Genomic DNA, 22,266 nt, shown 5'->3' on the forward strand with positions numbered 1-22,266 from the left:
GGCCAGCCCCAAACGATTGTCAGCCTCCCGATAATCAAGACCTTAATCTAGTACAGAGAGTATAGCCACGTGGTTAATGATTAAAGGAGATGTCTCTCGCTGCGTGAATCCCTGATGAACCACAGCAAACCCTCCTGGCGACGCACAGACTGCCACGTTAAAATATTTTCCATATTGGTAATCAGGCTTCAGCTGCAAAGCACAGTCACACGAAGTCACAAGGGGGAATACGGCGCCACTTTCTCCTCCATTTTTTTCTCTTAAGGTTTATATATTTTTTTGCGGGGGGGGGGGGCACACAGAAGGGTTATTTGCACAGGCAAATTAAGCAAATTTATAGGTAGGGTAAGAGTGTCAACATAAAGACACGGAAACTGGTCATTAAGAAGGGAAAACACAGGGAGAAAGTAACTTGTTCTTTGTAGGCCCAAGGTTGAGTTCTGACAAATTGTGTACTTTTGAAGATTCTCCTTTTTTATTATAAATAAATATTTATTTTGAGATGCGACTGAATGACAGTAAAGGGTAACTATTTTTAAGAAGTATAATTTTGGTTGCGTATGGCCCATTATTTAACATAAGATAAATCTTTTTTGTGTAGTACCTAATCCTAACTCCATGGTAGTACTTTTACTTATATTTATGATAAATAATGATAATGAGGAATTTGATAAAGTGCATTTTGTCCAAAAGAAAAAACCCAATTGTATTATGCACTCTTTCAAATCTGTATGGTGCCCTCCTCTCTAGGCTAGTATCTAAGGAACCAATTTCATAGAGCTGCTTAAAGGAACTGGACACGTTTGGTAATTGTCCAGACTAGTATTTGTATTTGGTGTATCCCAACATGTGTATAAAATAACAAACCTTTAAAAATTTAGGCTCAAATTCGAAGTAGCAAGAGAATATTGAAAGAATGCCCTTGTTGCACAACTTTGCGTGCTTTCAGATGCATAATAAAAGGCTTCAACTGGAGCTTAACAAAATGTATATCTAAATTGTGAAAGACAACACTTTTTTCTTCCTTTAACCCCACCCATTTCCCCGCAACATCTGTACCTCTCAAGAAGCGACAATGGTGTTGCCATGGTAACACATCTTCTGCGGACTTTGGCCTCCCTACTTGACGACATGGCAAGTGATTATTTAGGGCATAATGGATTGACTTTTTCTACCTCCGAGCCTGTCTGAATCAATCACTCCAATCAGACTGATTATGACAATCAAGTAAAGACAAAACATCGCCACTTTCTAAAATTGCCACCTCCTCTCAAGGAAACCTACTATGGGGTGTCAGCAATAAATGCTAGGATCATCTTTCTTCCTTGAAGAATTTTGGTACAGCGCCGAGATACAGCTACGTTTTTGCACGGAGCATTTTCTTGCGAGATACAAAAACTTTGCAAAGTCGATATTCACTGTACATGTATGATGTTTTTGCACTGACATGACGACCATGCAGTTTGGAAACAGAATCAAAGACACAGTTCTGGCATGAAATATTCAACAAAAAATGACCAAACAAATCAAGGCTACAAGTCCTTTGTAATCAAAAGATACTTTCTTTATTCCTTATCGTTAGTATAATTTGTATTGAGTTATTTATCTACATGTATATTTACAAAAGTCACAGAACTGATAGATCTTGACAAGATTGTCAAAGCTCTTCAGGAATTAATTAAAATAAAATAAAACTTTCCGTGGGAAAGAAAAACTGAGGAAAACCCCTACACTTATCGTTACCTGCCAATTCCTATTTTCTACCTCTGTTTCACCCACTAGCTTTTAAAGGCAACTTTATAAGAATTGTAGTTTACACCACATTAAAGTGTGTTATAAAATGTAGGCCCAAGAACATTTTCCTTGAGCAAAATCAGGCCTGAAATTATGGTGAAGCCATGGCCTTTGTTGTTACCACAGGCATGGTCTTTGGTTCTTGGGAAAAAAAATTAGTACAAAACATGACCTGCATACTTACACATAGTGTAGGCTTCAGGAGACTTTTAAGGCTTTAAAAGGGAAGATACACGTTTGGTAGTTACTCAAAAAAAATGTTAACTTAAAAACTGACTTGGTAACGAGCATTGGAGAGCTGTTGATAGTATAAAACATTGTGAGAAACGGCTCCCTCTGAAGTAGCGTAGATTTTGAGAAAGAGGTAATTTTTTCACTAAAATAATAAAAGACTTCCAGCTAGAAATCTTTTATTATTATCTGAAAGCACACAAATTCTTCCAACAAGGGTGTTTTTTCTTTCATCATTTCTCGCAACTTCAATGACCACTTGAGCCCAAATTTTCACAGCCTTGTTTTTTTTTGGTTATGATGGGATACACCAAGTGAGAAGACTGGTCTTTGACAATTACCAAACATGTACCTTCCCTTTAAATGACAATTCTCCAAGGCAAACAAATTGGAAATCAATCTACAAAGGGCAGAACATCAGGCCTTGGTCTTAACACCGCTTTAACAACGGAAAACCCATTTGCAAAATGAAAATGGCCTTGCCATCTCAAAGATGAAATTTCAGGCCTGAAAAATTGTGATTAAGTACGCAGGCCTGAAACTTTGTTCTTTAGAGTAAGGCAGTTTTGTTTCTTTGTAACGGTCACCTTTTCAAAGAAAAATGTTGATTTGTCCTGGTGCCAATCAAGGTGCATTAAGGCAATAACCAGGGCCCAATTTCATAGAGCTGCTAAGCACAAAAATTTGCTAAGCATGAAATTTCTTCCTTGGTAAAAACAAGATTACCAACCAAATTTCAATTTGTTGCATACTCCTTGTTACTGGTATTCAGCTGTTTATTGCTTATCCTGAAAATCACGTTGAAATTTGGTTGGTAATCATGTTTTTATCAAAGAAGAAATTCCGTGCTAAGCAAATTTTTGTGCTTAGCAGCTCTATGAAATTGGGCCCAGGTTACCAGGGACAATTGACTAAATTGCCTCTGTAAAAAGTATCAGACCTATGTATAAACTTTTAAAATAAAATATAGCACAACTAAAGGTTGTTTTTCTAGCAGGCACTAGCTTTTTGCACCATCTCCTAATACATGAATAACAGATCCTGCTGTACATAGACAACATATTGCACAAACTACGATGTATTTTTGTTGTAATGGGCAAAGCGAATATAACTTTACATTGCTTTTAAAGACACTGGACCGTATCGGTAATTGTCAAAGACCAGTCTTCTCACTTGGTGTATCTCAACATAGGCATAAAATAACAAAACCTGTGAAAAATTTGGGTTCAATCGGTCGTTGAAGTTGCGAGATATTAATGAAAGAAAAAAAAAACATGTCGCACTATGGTCACACGAAGTTGTGTGCTTTCAGATGCTTGATTTTGAGACCTCAAAGTCTAAATCTGAGGTCTCGAAATCAAGGTTGTGGAAAATTAATTCTTTCTCGAAAACTACATCACTTCAGAGGGAGCTGTTTCTCACAATGTTTTATACTACCAACCTCTCCCCATTACTCGTAATCAAAAGAGGTTTTATGGTAATAATTATTTTGAGTAATTACCAATAGTGTCCACCGCCTTTAATGCATACCTAAAACATATTGTATGCTCAGCCCTGCAAAGTCATCTGCTGAGCAGAATTGAGCAGGAAAACTTACATCTTTGCAATAGCATTACATTGTAATTTGTCAGGTTCGACCCATGAGCACGTCATTCTCCTTGCTCTGATTTGCAGGTCAAATCCTTCTATGTAGTGAAATACACAACCGATGAGGTATAAATAATCTTGAGACAGTTTATCATTGTTGCATTGCATTTTTGTTTTTTGTCTTCCAACCCTGAGATGAAACTGTTCCTCAGCAGCAAGGATCTTGATGACGAGGTTCCAAAGACGTCCCACAGTATGTGATCAGCGTGAGCGAGCCAGTCATGCTGGGAGAAAATGGCACGGCGAGAGCGATTCACCCCTGGGAACGAGGTTGGTCCTTGCGTTACTGTCCAATGGAGGTCATTGTCAAGTGACCATCATCTAGCTGGATGGCAGTGAGGGTTCTTTCACAGAGAAGATGTCAGTCTGTGTGAAGGTTTTTCATGAATTGTGGAGTGAAGGGTCGCCGCTTCTCTGTGGGACTACCAACTGGTTGCTGAGAAAGAAAAAAGAGAAAAAAAGTGTTTAAAAAAAAATGCTTTATGTAAAGGCGAGAAAGAATGACAAAGTTACAAAGTAATGAATTAATCTAGATGTATTGCTCTGGTAGATTGTGGTTACTACAATGGAATATCCCTGAAGCCTTACTAAAACATTTGAGGGCCACAATGTCCCACTCCCCCATTTCCCCAAAAGTCATCTGATATAAGAAAAAAAACCTAACTATTAATGGATAGGCCTAAAAAAAGGTAACAAAGATATGTATCAATTTTCTTTAAGCCATTGGACCCTTTCGGTAAACAGTATTGTCCAAGGCCCACACTTCGTGTATCACAACTTCTATATCAAATAACAAACCTGTGAAAATTTGGGCTTAATCGGTCATCGGAGTTGGGAGAAAATAACGGGAAAACACACCCTTGTATCCGCGCATTTCGCCGTGTCATGAAATAAATCCGTAATTCTCGTTAACGAGAACTGATATTGTTTTACTGTTTTCTCAAAAAGTAAAGCATTTCATGGAATAATATTTCAAGGGAAGTATTTCACCACTACCTTCTGTAAACCCTGTAAGTTATTTGTAAATCTGTGAACTTTTTTTTATTCTGTACCGAAAGGGTCCAATGGCTTTAAAGGGGTAAATAGCAATCTACAATACTCAACTACTGCAGAGATACTTTGAATGCTTTGAATGCAAAGTTATTTAGAATCGGCAAATGAGGTAACGAGGGTCACACTCTATTTAGATAAAGAGTCCTTACTATTATTATTCATATTTTAATTCTCTCCCCAATTTCAATACAATTTCACACACACAAACAACCTAAAATATGGAGAAGGCTAGACTGGGGGAGGAAAGTCTACATATTCCAAAAACATAAAGGTCCAGTCTGCGGATAAAAATGATTTCTGAAAGAATCAGAAAGGCACTATACACAGGGAAAAAACGGATAAAAAAATTCAAAAACTGTGAGGTGTACACGTTAAATCAAGGAGAAAACTGTTGACAGCTGTTTTGAATAAAGAAATACAGAGATAAAGTAAATTATGCAATAGAAAAACTGATGTAGACATTGTTGCCGTCAGCAGAGTATCTTGGGTTTTTGTTTTTTTCTTTTTTTATTCATTTTTTTATCCAAGTCGCCTGACACACAAGGCCTGAAGGCCACTTCAAGGTGTGGGCTACAATTATTTTTTCCAGAGGCCATTGCCACCTACTCCTAAGGCTGAAACAGGGTTACCCCTTTTACAGTCCATATGAATGTAGGCTTGGGTATCATCAATTCGAAGCCTGGCCGGTATATAAGCACATGTAAGGTATTCTAAGTTGCTAAAGCCAAACAGGTCAAACCAAGAACGCTGTGCAAAAAAAGGGTAGATGGGGGGGGGGCAGCATGCCAAGAGAAGGGTGATGTATGTGGGGCACACGATCGTCAACATCACCACTTACAACATAGGGATGGTGGTGACCCATTAATTATGCGTGGGTTGTGGTGGGGGTCACCACGGATGGAGGGGCGTAGAACACACCTGACTAGAATCCCTTGAGAAGAAACGTCTCTCGATCACCTGCAACGAAGAAAGAAAGGGGGGTCGTAAAAATATCTTATTCTTGTACAGTGCTTTATCAGACGTAATGGCGTCTCAAAGCGCTTGTTATTTTTAACAAATTATAAAACCCAAATATGTTACTAACTTAATATACTTGGGTGGCCGGGTTGGTAGTGGTAACTTTGCTCCCCTTTCCACTTCTAGGACCCAAGTACTGGGTTCTTTTCCTTCTTTTACGTGCAATCCAAAGGACAAAGCGTCTTGTTTAAGGACACAAGTGTCAAGATCGGGACTCGAACCCACACTCTGCTGATCAGAAACACTAGAGAGCTTGAGTCCAGGGTGCTTGACTGCTCAGCCAAGACACCCCACTAGTTTTCAATGTTTATCATTTTAAACAGCATGAACGTGTAAAAACATTCTTGACAGAAACATAAGGGCAGACCCCTTCACTTAATGATAAGCATACGTGGTTCTTTTACATGTACTACACAACACACAGGACCTGCCTACATCTTTACGTCCTGTCCGAAAGACAAAGTAATAATGGTGAAGTGTTTTGCTTAAGGACACACAGTAAAGAAAGCGTGTTAGACATCAAACATGGAAAACAACATTTATTCAATTCTTACATCAAAAACATTTGAGCAGACTCATTGCGGATATTTAGTAGGTTCTCAAAAATGCAAACTGTTTGTGGTTAGTCAAACATTCAGAAGAAATCAGCAAAATATTAAGCAAACAACTCTTTAAAGCCATTGGACCCTTTCGGTTCAGAAAAAAAAAAAAAAGTTCACAGATTTACAAATAACTTACAGGGTTTACAGAAGGCAATGGTGAAAGACTTCTCTTGAAATATTATTCCATGAAATGCTTTACTTTTTGAGAAAACAGCGAAACAATATAAATTCTCCTTAACGAGAATTACGGATTTATTTTAAACACATGTCATGACACGGCGAAACGCGCAGAAACAAGGGTGGGATTTTCCGTTGTTTTCTCCCGACTCCGATGACCGATTGAGTCTAAATTTTCACAGGTTTGTTATTTGATATAGAAGTTGTGGTACACAAAGTGTGGGCCTTGGACAACACTGTTTACCAAAAGGGTCCAATGGCTTTAATGCAAACAATCCTATCATAAAAACAATATCAAGTAATAAACCAAACAGGAAAACCGGATTCTATTCAGGTCAATACATGGATGGGGGTCAAACACTCAAAAAAGCAAACTCAAGTTCTTGAGTTTTCTAAATACAAACTGACCAATCAGTGCACACACCTCACTAGCAAAACACAGCAATGTGCAGAAAAGAAAATTAAAATGATTCAAAGAATTAGAGAGGGGAACAAATTAGAGAAGAAAATGTTGCTTCAGCGAAATGTTAGTAGGGCCATGGAGGAAGGAATAGAAGGAGCTCGAACGACCCGCCAAACCGCAGAGTAACAAAAGAATACCCTGACAATGCCCCTGTCTGGCCAGTGGAAAAAGATAGGAGACCTCCAGCTGTATGGCCGATTAACGAGCAGGATTAGATTTCTTTGTACAGAACGTGCGGTACCGCCGCTCTGCACCGTTGCCTTCGTGTAAAGTTGAATCATTGGAGACAAGAATTGTGAATTATACACGTTTTCTTTTACCCTTTGTGGTGTTTCACTGAAACATCATGGCATATTTTTTCATTTTTGTTTACTTTCCGGTCACTAGCGGTGGTTTAAAGTTTGGGTAATAGCACACGAGGGTGTTTGGTATTCAATTGTGTTTTTCGATTTGGTGAGCACAAGTGTACACAATTTTTATCAGGTCTCAAAAAAGTTGTTTTTTTGTATTATATCCATACGACATACGACACCATGGTTGAGTGAAGAACCACGTGCGCACGCGCAAACTCACATACGCCAGGGGTCGCCCATTGTCTGTATAAGATATGTGGGTGATTACGAGGTGTCGTTAAACGACCAAGGTACCACGGGTTCGACTTTTGAAGTCCCTTCGTTCGAGCTCCTTCTATTCCTTCCTCCATGGTAGGGCACACATCACAATGTTAAGGCATTCAAACAGCTCACACCAGCCCAACTTCATAGAGCTCCTTAAGCAGGTGGTGGTGCTTAACAAATTTCCTGCTAAGCAAAAATTAAGCAGGATACCAGTCACAAACCATACATGTGGCATCTCAGTTTGTCTGGTAACCTTTTTCTGGCAAGGAAAACAATGTTTGTCCTAAGCTACTTTTGGGCTCAGCTCTTTTTAAGGCTTGTGAACGGCATTGCTTCAAAAACTGTGCCATGATTGTCGCTGGTGTTTTTTCATCCTTTACGTGCTGATCATGCGTAAATTGGTCATGCATATGTGTGCTATTGCGATTCCAAACTCTATGCAATTGGGCCCAGGCAACAAGAGGGAGAGAGGCAACTTACAAACCTTCTGTGGAGAGTCCCTAGCAGGGTTAGAGTAGAAGCGTCGATATATCACCTACGGGTAGAAGGGTTTCCAGGGAGCAAGGAGAGAAGGTGTTAGAGAAAAGCAAAGAGGAGACTTGGAAACGACAGAGATGAATTAGAGATGAATTAGTGGCTCTGTTAAGTACTGGTATTGTAATCGCAAGTTTTACTTGTACATGTACTGGGCCCAATTTCATAGAGCTGCTAAGCACAAAAATTTGCTTAGCATGAAATTTTTGCCTTGATAAAAAAAGGAATACCAACCAAATTTACATTTGTTGCATATTGCTTGTTACTGGTATTCAGCTGTTGTTTGCTTATCCTGAATATCACGTGGAAATTTGGTTGGTAATCCTGTTTTTACCAAGGCAAAAACTTCATGCTAAGCAAATTTTTGTGCTTAGCAGCTCGATGAAATTGGGCCCTGGTGTGTACTCTCTTTACAATCGCCTCCGTTGCCTCCACGAAGTATCAGGCCTGTGAGTTCACATACATGTAGCTGATTATTTTAAAGTTAGCAACTTATGTATTTAGTTAATATTATTTTAACTATTATTAATATTATACGGTAATTAAAGCAAGGAGGCCTCATAATGTGAATTCAATCACTGTAGCTGGCCAGCCTGAGGAAACCTGTAAACAAAGGGTGCTTGCTCTGTAAACAAGAAACATCGCCCAGGGTAAACCCCTTCTCTTCCACGATAGGGGTTACTTTACGACCAATCCGAGTTCACAGGACCTTGGCTTTATGTCCCATCCAAAAGACAAAGCAATTATGGTAAAGAATCTTGTGCCAAGACCCCAGCCTCGCTAACATGGGCTGCGCGCCACATCGATACCTCTCGTCACTAACCCCTGGGAGGCATGTACTGGGAAACAACTCTGATTGGCTTAGGAAATTGGTTATGCATTAGATGTCAAGTGCGTGTGCGCGTAGTTTTAAGTTATTTTTATGTTGATCACGCCGGCATTTTTTATGACACAAACACGTTTTTAAAAAACAAAAACATTCTTTAAGACGAAAGACATGCGTGCGCGCGTAGAAAAGATTGAATAATGAATATGTACGCTCATTTATGGCTCATTTAAATGTGCTAGCATATAGCACATTTAAATTTGCCAATTCCAGGGGTTATGATCGAGCAAGGCATGCTGGAAAAGAATGGCGCGGTGAGATCGATCTACCCTGGGAACGAAATTGCCAAGACCCGGACTCGAACCCACACTCTTCATATCAGAAACACCAGAGCTTGAGTTAGGTTCTCTTAAACGCTCGACCTTGACACTGCATAATGTACACTGCATGATGTAAGTGCATTTTTTCTCGATTGAAAAAGTGTTTCTTTAAATAATTAAACCAGATAATAATGTCATAAATCAATCAATAACCGCGAAGAGGTAAAAATGTTGGTTTTGAGCCTCGGTGAAAAGAAAAGAAAGAGAGGGGGGGGGGGTTATGAACAGAAAATTGAAGCGTCATGCTGCTTAGAAATTAAAGCGAAGGTTAACTTTTGGAAATTACTCCAAAAAATAAATGAGCAGAAAAATTTACTTGGTTAGAAGCAGTGGCGTATAAGATTTTTAGAAACGATTCCCTTCAAATGAATGTGGTTTTAATGAGAGGGATTCTGCAGGAAACATTTCTCAGATTGTGTTTTCCAATTATGGATTTTTCTTCCTGCTTGGACTAAGCCACTTCAAATATTCGGCAATATCTCAGAATTGCTACTACCTTTTGAAATGAAATATTCACTGGTTACTTTTATTGTATACATTTATATAAGAAAAGAAACTGGTTCTAAAAACCAAGGGTACACTTTGCTAGGATCAGAAAATAAGGAAAACTAAAATGAAACTAATACAAAATTCCAATAAATCAATCCACAAAAAAAATATTGATTTTTTTGGGGGCGAAGAAAGATAAACATTATTAGAACCGAGTATGAATCATACTCTGGATCAACGTTCCAGGACTTCATAAACTATCAAGCCCTATTGTGACAGTCTCCCTATTTTGTCAATATCGTTGTTCGGGGTGCCAGACAGAAGCCATACATTTGCCCAGCGACCTACAGGTTTACAACTCTCTTTACCTTGTCGAAGAACCTGCTGAGTTTAACTGCGTTGGTGGATCCTGGAGCTACGTGTCTTGCTAGGGTGCAGTCCTGCATGGTTCAAAGGAAAACACAGCATGATTTTATTTCAGTTTTTAAACACAAGACATGTTGAAAAACTTGATGTTGCGCTTACAAAATCAAACATTACATTGTAAGTATTACAAAGACAATCACCAACAAATACATAAAAGTCCTAGATTAGCCGATTATAAGGGATAACCTACAAATACTATGATTAACCTACAATTAATATAAACCACAAGGGAAACTGACTGGGTAAATTTGTAAATGATTTTTGGGGTTGAACAAAGAATTGACTAGAGTGGGATTCGAACCAACGACCTCCGGCACATTAATCCGGAGGTCGTTGGTTCGAATCCCACTCTAGTCAATTCTTTGTTCAACCCCCCAAAAAAATAACCTACAATTAAGTACAAGTAGCTATGCAAAATTTACCACAGCACAGTAGAAAGATAAGACACAAAAGATATAGAAGGGTTAAAAGACAGAACATACATAGTTACATACAATTTATAAAAACCTGGAATGTTGGATTAATTAGATATGGATAAAAACTATCACAGAGGACAAAGATATACAAAACGTAATCTAGTGTGAAATATTGAAAAAACAGATTCATGGAATTCTAGATAAAAGTTTGTATAGTAGATTTGTTATATATCTATCTGCTCTACAGAGTTGTGCAACTAAAACTTTCAAAGTATTTGCTCTCAGATGCTTAAAGGAACACGTTGCCTTGGATCGGTCGAGTTGGTCTTTGAAAAGCGTTTGTAACCGTTTGTTATATAATACATATGGTTAGAAAGATGTTTAAAAAGAAGAGTACAATGATCCACACAAATTTGCCTCGAAATTGCATGGTTTTCCTTTTACTTTGCGAACTAACACGGTCGGCCATTTATGGGAGTCAAAAATTTGACTCCCATAAATGGCCGACCGTGTTTGTTGACGAGGTAACAGGAAAACCACGCAATTTGGAGTAATACTAGTGTGGATCATTATATTCTACTTTTAAAATATCTTTCTAATCATATGCATTCTATAACAAACGGTTACATACGCTTTTTAAAGACCAACTCAACCGATCCAAGGCAACGTGTTCTTTTAATTGCACAGTAATAATAAGAAACTTACAAGGTTAATTTCATCAGCACCGCACTCCTCAGCAATGACAGACGTTTGTAGCTTGGTTTGTCTTGTTGAGTCTAGTTGATCATGTTTTGTTCCTACTACTAAGACTGGAATGCGAGTGCCTGCAAACTGCTCTGGGTCGTACTCACTGCAACACATAGTAGAAAACAAAACATACAAATACAGTGGTTAGTTTTGCATCGGGGATAAAGAATATAATTGGTTTCTAGATATATAGACCATGTGAACTTTGTTTACAATAAGTGTGACCTTGTACATTCTTTGAGTGGTCTGGCAGGCACAATACTGCACAGGTCAGATGGGAAAGTTGACATTTTGTGTCATAATTTCCACATAAATCCAAGAGTTATGAAAGTAAAAGCTGGACAAGTTTTAAGATGTGCCCCCTTTCATCATATCAAAAGTTGACAAGAATTAGACAGTGCAATCTCCCTAAAATATAAGATTTTATGATTTCTTCCATAGGCTGTGTACAAATCGTGCCTGCAGGAAGTCCAGGCTCTGTGGCTCTTTTGTAAACATGTGATGTCACAGGTCACATCGTCTATACACTGTATGAGAATATAGCAGTGCACTCAGTAGTTTTCCCAGCTTTGCTGTGAAAAATATCTACATGCAAATCACTGGGGTGGGATTCGAACCCATGAACTTTGGCTCAGACTGCTCGATTCAGGCTATGTGTTAGCAGCAGGTACAACAATAATTCAATAAATTATTTTTAACCTTTACAACGATGTGTTTTAAACACTGAATACTCAGTACCTTCCCGAGGTTTGGATGAAGATCATATATACATGTACTTCCATTCTGCAATTTTCAAAAACTTGTGGAAAACATCCCATTAACAAAACAAATTTGCTTGAAATTACTTTAAACGATTAGCTTTGATCCTGTGAGTTGCCGTTTGAAGACAGTGAAAACATGGTAAGGTTATTTTTCCACAATTTTTTATACAGGTCTTTAACAATAACCAATGTTATGTATAAGTGCTTCAACTCATGTTTACATAAGGTTGCCGACAATGAATGTTTGCCAAGCTTGTATGAAAGAGAGAAACCTCTTACCTTGTACTTGTCCGACTTCTTGTGCCATACGTCGACTCCCTGCTTAATACTTCACTTAGCCATAACCGTAGGTTGGAGTGAGATTTCCTATTTGTAAGGTCGTGCACTAGAATAATACCTGTAAGTGGAAACAAATATATTTTATATAAATGTTTGAAGGAAAAATAAATGTTTGAAGGAAAAATACAAAATTAGTTGTTTATTCCCTTAATCTGAAACTGAAAGGTCAAGAGACGAGAAGTAGTCGCAAATGAATAAATAGGCCTAATACTAATAATACATGTAATTTAGTGATTTATACTGCGCCAATTCCATAAAGTGTACACAATATAGCAAAATAATTAGACAATGACTAAAATGCTCACAACTGGTAGAAGCAAGGAAATACCACAAACCCCATTCCCCCTCCCCTCCCCCCCCAAAAAAAAAAATAAATAAATAAAAACAAGACCTAGCTATACAGGACCTTCCAAACAAACTATGTATGTAGTATGAAGACGCTTTCTATACTTGTCCCTTACCATTTACAGGGTTGTAGAATATATGTCTACTGTTTGCATGATTCACTGATCCTCCAATGTCCCAACACTCAACAAAATAACTCTTCTGGGCCGGCGTCCCTTCCTTGTACTCGTGAATCTGCAAGTTAACATTATAACAAAGTCAAAGGCCATGAAAGAAAAACATTGTTTATCGTCCATCCTTTCCAAATTCTGCAGACTGGGAGGGAGGTTTCACTATTTAAAGGCAGTGGACACTATTGGTAATTACTCAAAATAATTATTGGCATAAAACCTTTCTTGGTGACGAGTAATGGGGAGAGGTTGATGGTATAAAACATTGTGAGAAACCGCTCCCTCTGAAGTGCCATAGTTTTCGAGAAAGAAGTAATTTTCCACGAATCTAAACACACACAACTTCGTGTTGCAAGGGTTGTTTTTCTTTCATTATTATCTCGCAACTTCGATGACCGATTGAGCTCAAATTTTCACAGGTTTGTTATTTTATGCATATGTTGAGATACACCAACTGTGAAGGCTAGTCTTTGACAATTACCAATAGTGTCCACTGCCTTTAATGCCTCTCTAATCAGTCAATGAACTGCATGGTCGGTGTGGAAGGAGATTCTGTCCCCCCCCCCCCCATACGGCAAACTGTGTACAAACGTCTTCTGATAGCGCCCTCTTTTGAATCATCCTCCTCCAGCTCATAAAAATTTCCCATATGGGGGATAGAATCTTTGGCGGACAAAATTCCCTGGGACACCTGCACTAAATGATAAATTTATAATGTTTTCTTTTTTCAAACAGATGTTTTTTGGGGTTGAACAAAGAATTGACTAGAGTGGGGTTCGAACCAACGACCTCCAGAGTAGCGTGCCGGCGCTCTACCAACTGAGCTATCTAGCCCTTATAGGGACACCGCCAACATAGGGCTAGATAGCTCAGTTGGTAGAGCGCCGGCACGTTAATCTGGAGGTCGTTGGTTCCAATCCCACTCTAGTCAATTCTTTGTTCAACCCCAAAAATCATTTAAAATTTTACCCAGTCAGTTTCCCTTGTGGTTTATATATTGATATCTTTTTTTCAAACAATAATTTTGGAGACCAATATTGTCTTCATTGGGTTGGTGGAAGATTCCAAATCGGCCTTCCAAAGCTCCATGGTGAGGTCTTCTACTTTCTTTCTTTTTTGGACTTCTTTGGAATACGTACGGATATTTCTGGTCTCACAGTGGTTAAAGGCAGTGGACACTATTGGTAATTACTCCCCAAAAAAACTAGCATAAAAACTTACTAGGTAACCAGTAATATGGAGCTGTTGATAATATAAAACATTGTGAGAAACATCTCCCTCCGAAGTAACAAAGTTTTCGAGAAAGAAGTAATTTTCCACAAATTTGGTTTCGAGACCTCAGAATTAGACAGGAATTAGATTTTGAGGTCTCGAAATCAAGCATCTGAAAGCACACAACGATCGTGTGACAAGGGTGTTTTTTATTTCAATCATATCTCGCAACTTCGACGACCAATTGAGCTGAAATTTTCACAGGTTTGTTATTTTATGCATATGTTGAGATACACCAAGTGAGAAGACTGGTCTTTGCCAATTACCAATAGTGTCCACTGCCTTTAAATGTCTCTTTTGAGTGTGGTTCTGATGGAACTGGTGGACTCAATGTTTGGGACAGTTAAAACACTCTGTCCGTTCTTTGAAACATTTGTTCAGAGTGTCTCTTGTTTCGTAAAAAGCTGAGCTCTGCCGTAAAATGGCAATTTTGGATAGAAAACTCAACTGCACTAACAACCTTAAATAGTACCGAGCCGACGATGTGTTTTACAAGTGGTTTGTAGGAAAATATCACGTCAAATGATTGATTTATTTTATTTCTTCTGAACTCAGATGAATGGGAACCCACCTTAACGTCAACAGCTGCTCCTATTGTCCAACTGGGGTATAGATTTGGCTGTCCACGACAGATCAAAGTAACTAGAGATGACTTGCCTACACCTAGGAATTGTAAACACAAAAAGTTGAGTTTAATTTTTGGAAATATGAGGGTGGAGTCAGACCTTAGTAAAAAGTCTGCCAGTTCAAGGCGCACGGTCTGATTTAATTTCAACGGCTTGCTTTTAGGACGTCACACAGTGTTCTGTGCATATATGGAGCCCTTAAAGCACATGTATATTATTTCTACGGGACGTAAGCGCAGAATCATGTGGTGACCAGAGCCATGACATTGATCCAAGGTTAATTCTGTGGCAAAATATTACGAAATACAATGTTAATGTTATTAAAACAAAGGCTTGTGTTCGACAAATCTTCCTCCATCCATGACCATGAATTAAGGTTTTAGCCGAGTAAAAATGAATAGGCCCATCAGTTCTGGAACATGGCCAAGCCGTAAAATATTGTTTCAACAACTTCAAGTTATATACAATTATAAAACAAATTTTGACTGATTTCTGTATAATCCACCACCTTTTCAATAATATTTACAAAAAAAGGAACATTAATTTTTTAGTATATAAATACTTTGAAAAAGTTTCCATATATTGTGCGATAGCCCAGGTTGGACTCCTCCGTTGCAGGTAAGTGGCACTGACTGAGTCCTGACTGACGTCCTACTATCAGGGCTAATGGCGCCACTACTTTTTCATTTGATATGAAATAATATAGAATCTAGTTTACCTCAATGAGATGTAAAAATGTAAAAATGAGTGAAAAAGTGGTGGCGCCATACAGATACGGAAAGTTATCCAATACTTTTTTACTTTTTAGTACTAGTAGAAATAGTAGAATGTAATACTTATAATAGGTTAGCTTAGCTTAGTTTTTACTTTAATACAAATTAGACCTATCTATCATAACAAATGGAAAAGTGGTAGCAGGATACTGGAAATGTTTCCACACTTGTTTTAACATTCTGATTCTGAACATTTTATTCATCCCAATTACTACGCAATAACAAATTACCGAGTTAAAATTTTGGATAACTTTCCGTATGGCGCCACCACTTTTTCACTCATTTTTACAAAAAGGGATATATCAATTAGGTAAATTAGATACTATATTATTTTATTTCGAATGAAAAAGTGGTGGCGCCATACGGAAACTTTTCCAAAATTTTATAGACACTTTCCTTTTTATATAATAAGGCAACTACATAGCAAAGATTATAGCGCCCTCACTCGATAGAATAATTCTACCACAGCGTAGCAAACCGTGTGGATCCACAAAATCCCATCGTGAATTAAGCACTCATTTTCCAGGTAAGAGAGAATGGTTGAAATGTGTTAATTTTTCATAAAAATGATGGAGTATTATGTGGAGATTGTTGTAAATGTTCTTTTCACTGAATTGGATCGGAAATACTTATCAAACTTACCCGAATCCCCTACGACAACCACGCGTACTTTTTCTAAGTCGACGGACGCCATTTTGTGTACTGTGGCATGAGAAACGGTGCCCAGACGTTCATTAATTCAAGACGCATTAACTTTATGTGCACCAGACTAAATCGTAAATTTACGATCATCACAAACAAAACATTCATAAAAGTTTAATTGTTTTTGTGTGTGAAATGTCATTTCTTTGCTACAAATGACATTGTTTATTTACTAATCCTACTTTTAACAGGATGTAACCGATAGCTCCGTATTAGGTCTCATACAAAACTTCATAAAATAAAGTCTAAAAAGGTGGTTATCATGAAAAAAAGTTTAGCAGACGACACAAAAATAATTGCAAAAAAATACATTGTGCATCTTTATTCTTTGTCCAGTTTTTTGATAACAACGTTTATAATTGTTTGGTTAATATTCTACATCTACGGGAGTTCTCATCAAAGCCTGTTCAGTATCTAGATGAATGAACAGTGTGTGGTGCTTCCAAATTCCAGCAGTGAACACTTGACTTACAACACAACAGGCGTTTGCGTTTTTTATTATTTTTTTTTTTATAATTAATTGTACTTGTATTGTTGTAGGTATTGTAAGTTAGGCCTATGGGTTATTTAGCAGTGTTGGTGATTTGGATGTTGAAGTGAAGTGAATTTTCCCAAACATTTACTACATCAACCAAGATAAATTGAAACATTGTCCATTGCATGATGAGGTTTTACAAATGAATCATGATTTAATAACATTGTTCTTTCTCTATGGTTGAAAGAATGAAAGAAACAGGGAAACATTTCAGTATCCAACTGCTACATTTTCATTCAGTATACAGATTTTTTTCTCCAGGAAAAGCAACGGATATGACACATTGACAAACATGTGTGCTTCTGTTATCAAATTCTTAGATTTGCACAATTTGAAGCAAAATAGTTATAAATTGTCTGCATTTAACTTTTGATTTTTGTTTTGTTTACAAGATTACCTGACACAGAATGAATGCAGGCTCAGCGATCTCCGAGCCGTCGGTGCTGACCGAGGTGCCAGATGAGCTGAAACGCTTAGCGAGATTCATTATGCGCGGATTCTACGCCATTGAGCATGCGCTTATTATAGACATCCTGGTGCGCAATCCAATTGTTAAGGTTGGTGAGGGGAACAATGTGTCTCAACTCCTTCCAAACTCTAGTAAACTCCATTAGGTGTGGTAAGACACTGTCCCTAATATTCCGATGTTTGAAATACAGATGGAGGGATGAAAAGGTTGGATGATGATGCATTTTTTCCTAAGTAAAAAGTACCTCTATGCATTTCAAACAAGGAACACCATAGCCCAGGTTGGACTCCTCAGTTGCAAGCAGTGGCACTGACTGACGTCCTACCAGGGCTAGGGACACGTACCACAGTAATCTGAATCTCCAACACTCTCCTACACTTGATGTAATATTGGAAAATTCCAACTTTTCAACATACAGTGTACTGTGAGTGATTTCTACTCAATGAGGGCATTTCAAAAGAAAACATTTCACAGGATACTTACCATCTTTTACAATGAGGCTTTTGGATAAAAATACACCTTTTTTTTTGGGGGGGGGGGTCATTATACCAAAGTATAACCCTACCTTTGACCTTTAAGTGACCATTTCACTTTGCCTTTTTGTGTTGAAACTGATCAATGGGCACTTTGCAGACAAAACATTTTTGAGGGACAATTTACTACCATTACCATCTTGTCTCTTGTCATAAGAAGGAGGCTTTCAGACAGAAATTTCTGTGAAGAAAATTTTCATTTTTCATTTTTGCGTTGAAATTAAATTTTAGGAGGATGACATCTCCGAGTTGTTGAAGTTTGACAAGAAGCAGCTGAGAATCTTTGTGAATCGACTCAAGGGTGACAAACTGATCAAGCAGACGATGCGTGTAGAGACACAGCCAGATGGGCGCACCAACAGACACAACTACTACTTCATTAACTATAAGGTAATTGCTAGCATGAATATTGGCTTCTTATATAGCGCTCAATTTCGTCACTTAGTGACCCTCATGGTGCTCCAACATTGTTACCCCTGGTCACTGGTAAATTTATTTCATATTTAAACCATCTCAGCTGTGCCGCTGTCAAAGTTATGTTGCATATCAAGCTGAATCAATCACAAGAACCATATTTACCCATTTATCTGTTGGTGAAGAGAATAATAATAACAATAATAATTAGTAAGTTTTTATATGGCGCGTTGCACACCGGCGCCTCAAAGCACTTCCAACATTTCCCCTGGTCACTGGGCCTTAAATAATTCCTTATACCATCTCAGCACCCTGGGGAGTATACAGCCTGTGCAACAAATAATATGCGCTACTCGGCTAAATCAATCACAAGAACCATCTCTGCCCTCACAGGTTCCCATTTACCCCTGGGTGGAGAGGAGAAATTATAGTTAAGGGTCTTGCCACAAAACAGGAACTTTGGTTGGAATCCCTTAAAGTGGGTCCTGGCCCTCACAGACCTGTCCCCCTCCTTTTGAGGTCATTACAAGGTACGCCTGTATTTCTGAGGTGTTCCCCTGATGGTTTCAAAGTGCTACCAAACCACAAATGCTGCTTTGACCAGGGCCCAATGTCATAATACCTGAAACTGTAAGCACAAAAAATTGCTTTGCACAGTAAAATCTTGCTTAGCAAAGGTAGGTTACCATGCAGACAAAGTCGCATACATTTTACACTTCTGCTACTGGTATCCCACTCATTTCTTGCTTAGCAGAGAAATTTGATAAGTAGCCTCCGTGTTTTATTTTGTGATTATGAGGTTGAGGTTTGTCAGAGGTTTCATGGTCAATACTTGTATTATAATTTACAACAGGTCTTTGTTGATGTAGTAAAGTACAAACTGGACAGAATGCGACAGAAGATCGAGAACAAGGAACGAGACTCCACATGCAAGACGCTGTTCAAATGCCCTCATTGCCATAAAGAATATAATGAGTTTGATGCTGGTAACCTGATGGACATGCTTACTGGATTAATGAACTGCACATTCTGTGGGTCAGAGGTAAAGAGTTAGTAGTAGTAAAATAATAATAGGCAGTGGACACTATTGGTAATAGTCAAAGACTAGTCTTCACAGTTGGTGTACCTCAACATATGCATAAAATAAACAAACCTGTAAAAATTTTAGCTCAATCGGTCATCGAAGTTGCGAGATATGAATGAAACAAAAAACATGACATGTGTGATATTAGGCCATTTTTCATAATAATTGAAAACTAAACCTAAAATTCTGAAGTATCAAGTTATTATGGTAAAGTGTCTTACTTTTAAAAGGACACACCTGTCAGAAGTGGGACTCGAACCCACACTCTGCTGATTACAAACACAAGAGCTTATTTCAGGTGTGTTAGACTTCTTGGCAGTGACACACGAAAGGTATAGAAACAAATAATATAATTTTTTTATTTTGTGGGTGTGATTGTAAGGTGCAAGAGGACGAGAGTGCCGTCCCTAAGAAGGATGCCTACATGCAGATAGCTATCTTCAATGAGCAGATGAAACCAGTCTTTGATCTTCTGAAAGCTGTAGAACACGTCAAGTTATCCAAGACACTCTTGGAGCCTACTCCATCGGCAGCCAATGATAGCAAGAGGTACAAGTGGCAAATTTATATAATACGCTGGGTTAAAGGCACTGAACACGTTTGGTAATTGTCAAAGACCAGTATTCTCATTTGGTGTATCCCAACATATGCATAAAATAGCAAGCATGTGAAAATTTGGACTCAATTGGTCATTGAAGTTGCAAGAAAATGCTGAAAGAAAAAAAACACCTTGGTGCACAAAGCAGTGTGTTTCCAGATATGATTAAAAGGCTTCTGGCCAGAAGTCTTTTATTATTTTAGAGAGAAATTATCTCATCCTCAAAAACTTTGTTACTTCAGACGGAGTCATTTCTCGCAATGTTTTATAGACCATGTGAACTTTGTTTACAATAAGTGTGACAATAAGTGTGACACTTTGTGTTATAATTTCCACATAAATCCAAGAGTTATGAAAGTAAAAGCTAGACAAGTCTTGAGATGTGCCCCCTTTCATCATATAAAAAGTTGATAAGAATTAGACAGTACAATCTCCATAAAATGTTCCACTAGGCTGTGTACAAATCATGCCTGCAGGAAGTCCAGGCTCTGTGGCTTTTCTGTACACGTGATGTCACAGGTCACATCGTCTATACTTTCAACAGCTCTCTCTTATATATACACTGTATATATTTTGAGTACAGTGCCTTTAACATTTGGGGGAGAATCCACACGATCGCAGGGCTTGTAGCTCAGAAACCTTACTGCACCAGAAACAAAAAAGACTTAACACTTTTTAAACCATTATTTTTTTTCAGAGCTAATGCCAACAAAGCCAGTGCTAACGGTCCACACAACGCTTGGAGTGGCGACGCCTCCCGCAATCTTGGCTTTGAGATGTACGACCAACAGATCACCATCAACGTGGGCGAGGATTCCAAGAGCAACCAAGCGGCAAAAGTCCCGACCAAAGAGCGCCCTGTCTGGCTCATGGAGAGCACCGTAGACGGTGCCGTCAACGAAACGAGCGAGACCTCCGGAAACCTCCATTCTCTCCAAGGCGGAGCATCCTCATCATCTAAAGCATCCTCAAAGAACAAAGAGAAGGAGGAGATCATACGCGCTCTCTTGGCGCACGAGCGCAAGTCAGGAACGCAACAAGCCGTCATCCCCGGAGATCCGAACAGTGATGCGGAGAGCGACGCAAGCGCGTCAGATGATGAATTCATCGGAGCGTCAACCTCGGCCCCAATTACACATACGGTTGAGATGGACAGCGGGGATGAGGATGATGAGGAGGAAGAGGAGGTGATGGTGATGGTCGGGGGTCGACCGGTACCCTTCCAGGATGTTACCGATGAACTCGTCTCGCGAATGTCCCCCGCTGAAAAAGAGGCGTACATAAAGAAAGGACAAGAGGCATACGCTGCTATGTATGATTGATGAAATTTGGAATCGTGAACAAAACTATTTTATTGCCATTTTTTAAATGGTGTCGTATCACAATTCTGGCACTAAAACTTACCCGCCTGACTGGTCACAAGACATAAACACTGTTCCTGCCCAAGTCCATGTAAGGCACTACAATGAACAATAAACATTTATTGTTTACTGCTAAGCAGGTAAAATATTTCAGAACAATTTCTACTGTTGGAAGTAGCACCTCAATCTCTTTATCTTTAAATGTTATTGCTCTCCAAAAAATGTGAACTACAAAGGAAGTTGGTCATTAATATTTTTGCTTATTTCTAGATACTGTATCTCTTTGTTAAAGATGCTATGTCAGATTTTTGGCCGATTTGACCCAAAAATTTTGATTTAAAATTCAATAGGTACTTTGATGGGGGGTCGAGAAAGTTACAAGCTTTCAATTAAGCCATTGCTCAAAAAAGTCCGCCAATTATTAGTAGCAGTGAAATAAATTGCTCAAAATTAGTTTTTGTCGGGATCCCGACAATATATCACGTGACCAATTCTTATGTGTTTTATAAGAAACGTTTTAAATTTTTGTCATGGTTCCTGACCATTAAAAGTAAAAGTTCAATTTTTTTTCGTTAGAGCGGGTGATACTCTTTGAAATACCACTCACTCAAAAAAAATCTATTTTTTATGTTAGGGGCCAAAAATCTGACATAGCATCTTTAAGCTAATATTTGTGCTAACCAACTTCAGGAAAGTAAATCTAGGCTGTAATAAAATACAAGTAAAACGAAAACCACTTGTAACCTGTTTATACTTTACTCGACTGATGGTTTGAGTCATGTGCGATATTTTTGTGTTGGTGACCACAATCCCTTCTCAGATGGTCAAACCAAAGGACAGAGGCCATCTAGACCTCATGAAATAG

The 22,266-nt window shown here is 38.4% G+C and overlaps 2 protein-coding genes across 7 annotated transcripts; one reads left to right on the forward strand and one right to left on the reverse strand.

Annotated features, from left to right (window-relative positions):
- Positions 1 to 1,565: 1,565 nt before the first annotated feature.
- LOC139947119 (rab-like protein 3) lies at positions 1,566 to 16,407 on the reverse strand. 6 transcript variants are annotated; one of them, XR_011787320.1, is made up of 9 exons: positions 16,348 to 16,407; positions 14,878 to 14,969; positions 12,981 to 13,098; positions 12,460 to 12,577; positions 11,378 to 11,522; positions 10,199 to 10,270; positions 8,086 to 8,136; positions 5,564 to 5,682; positions 1,566 to 4,108 (listed from the first exon to the last, which is right to left on the reverse strand). XR_011787320.1 is itself a non-coding variant. In XM_071944966.1 (9 exons), exons 1-9 carry the CDS (start codon positions 16,397 to 16,399, stop codon positions 4,034 to 4,036), a joined length of 762 nt encoding a protein of 253 aa, XP_071801067.1. In that variant the 5' UTR covers positions 16,400 to 16,407; the 3' UTR covers positions 1,566 to 4,033. The 6 variants fall into 6 exon arrangements, 3 of the variants coding, with proteins under 3 accessions (XP_071801067.1, XP_071801069.1, XP_071801068.1); XR_011787321.1 differs by having other exon boundaries at positions 8,082 to 8,136; XM_071944966.1 differs by having other exon boundaries at positions 5,644 to 5,682.
- Positions 16,171 to 22,124, forward strand: LOC139947118 (general transcription factor IIE subunit 1-like). Its single transcript, XM_071944965.1, has 6 exons — positions 16,171 to 16,231; positions 17,334 to 17,499; positions 18,176 to 18,334; positions 19,212 to 19,400; positions 19,825 to 19,991; positions 20,738 to 22,124. Exons 2-6 carry the CDS (start codon positions 17,350 to 17,352, stop codon positions 21,360 to 21,362), a joined length of 1,290 nt encoding a protein of 429 aa, XP_071801066.1. The 5' UTR covers positions 16,171 to 16,231; positions 17,334 to 17,349; the 3' UTR covers positions 21,363 to 22,124.
- The last annotated feature ends 142 nt before the right edge of the window (positions 22,125 to 22,266 follow it).

Source organism: Asterias amurensis, chromosome 14, assembly GCF_032118995.1.
Source record: "Asterias amurensis chromosome 14, ASM3211899v1".
Taxonomy (NCBI): Eukaryota; Metazoa; Echinodermata; class Asteroidea; order Forcipulatida; family Asteriidae; genus Asterias; species Asterias amurensis.

What these genes read in the sequence shown, in the direction of transcription:
- LOC139947118 (XM_071944965.1), top strand. Translation starts at nt 17,350, where the DNA reads ATGAATGCAGGCTCAGCGATCTCCGAGCCGTCGGTGCTGACCGAGGTG. An exon ending in TGCGCAATCCAATTGTTAAG is followed by an intron (nt 17,500 to 18,175) that starts GTTGGTGAGGGG and finishes ATTAAATTTTAG; the next exon opens with GAGGATGACATCTCCGAGTT. An exon ending in ACTACTTCATTAACTATAAG is followed by an intron (nt 18,335 to 19,211) that starts GTAATTGCTAGC and finishes AATTTACAACAG; the next exon opens with GTCTTTGTTGATGTAGTAAA.
- LOC139947119 (XM_071944966.1), bottom strand. Translation starts at nt 16,399, where the DNA reads ATGGCGTCCGTCGACTTAGAAAAAGTACGCGTGGTTGTCGTAGGGGAT. An exon ending in GGTTGTCGTAGGGGATTCGG is followed by an intron (nt 14,970 to 16,347) that starts GTAAGTTTGATA and finishes TACAATTCCTAG; the next exon opens with GTGTAGGCAAGTCATCTCTA. An exon ending in TCAGCAGGTTCTTCGACAAG is followed by an intron (nt 8,137 to 10,198) that starts GTAAAGAGAGTT and finishes TTCTACCCGTAG; the next exon opens with GTGATATATCGACGCTTCTA.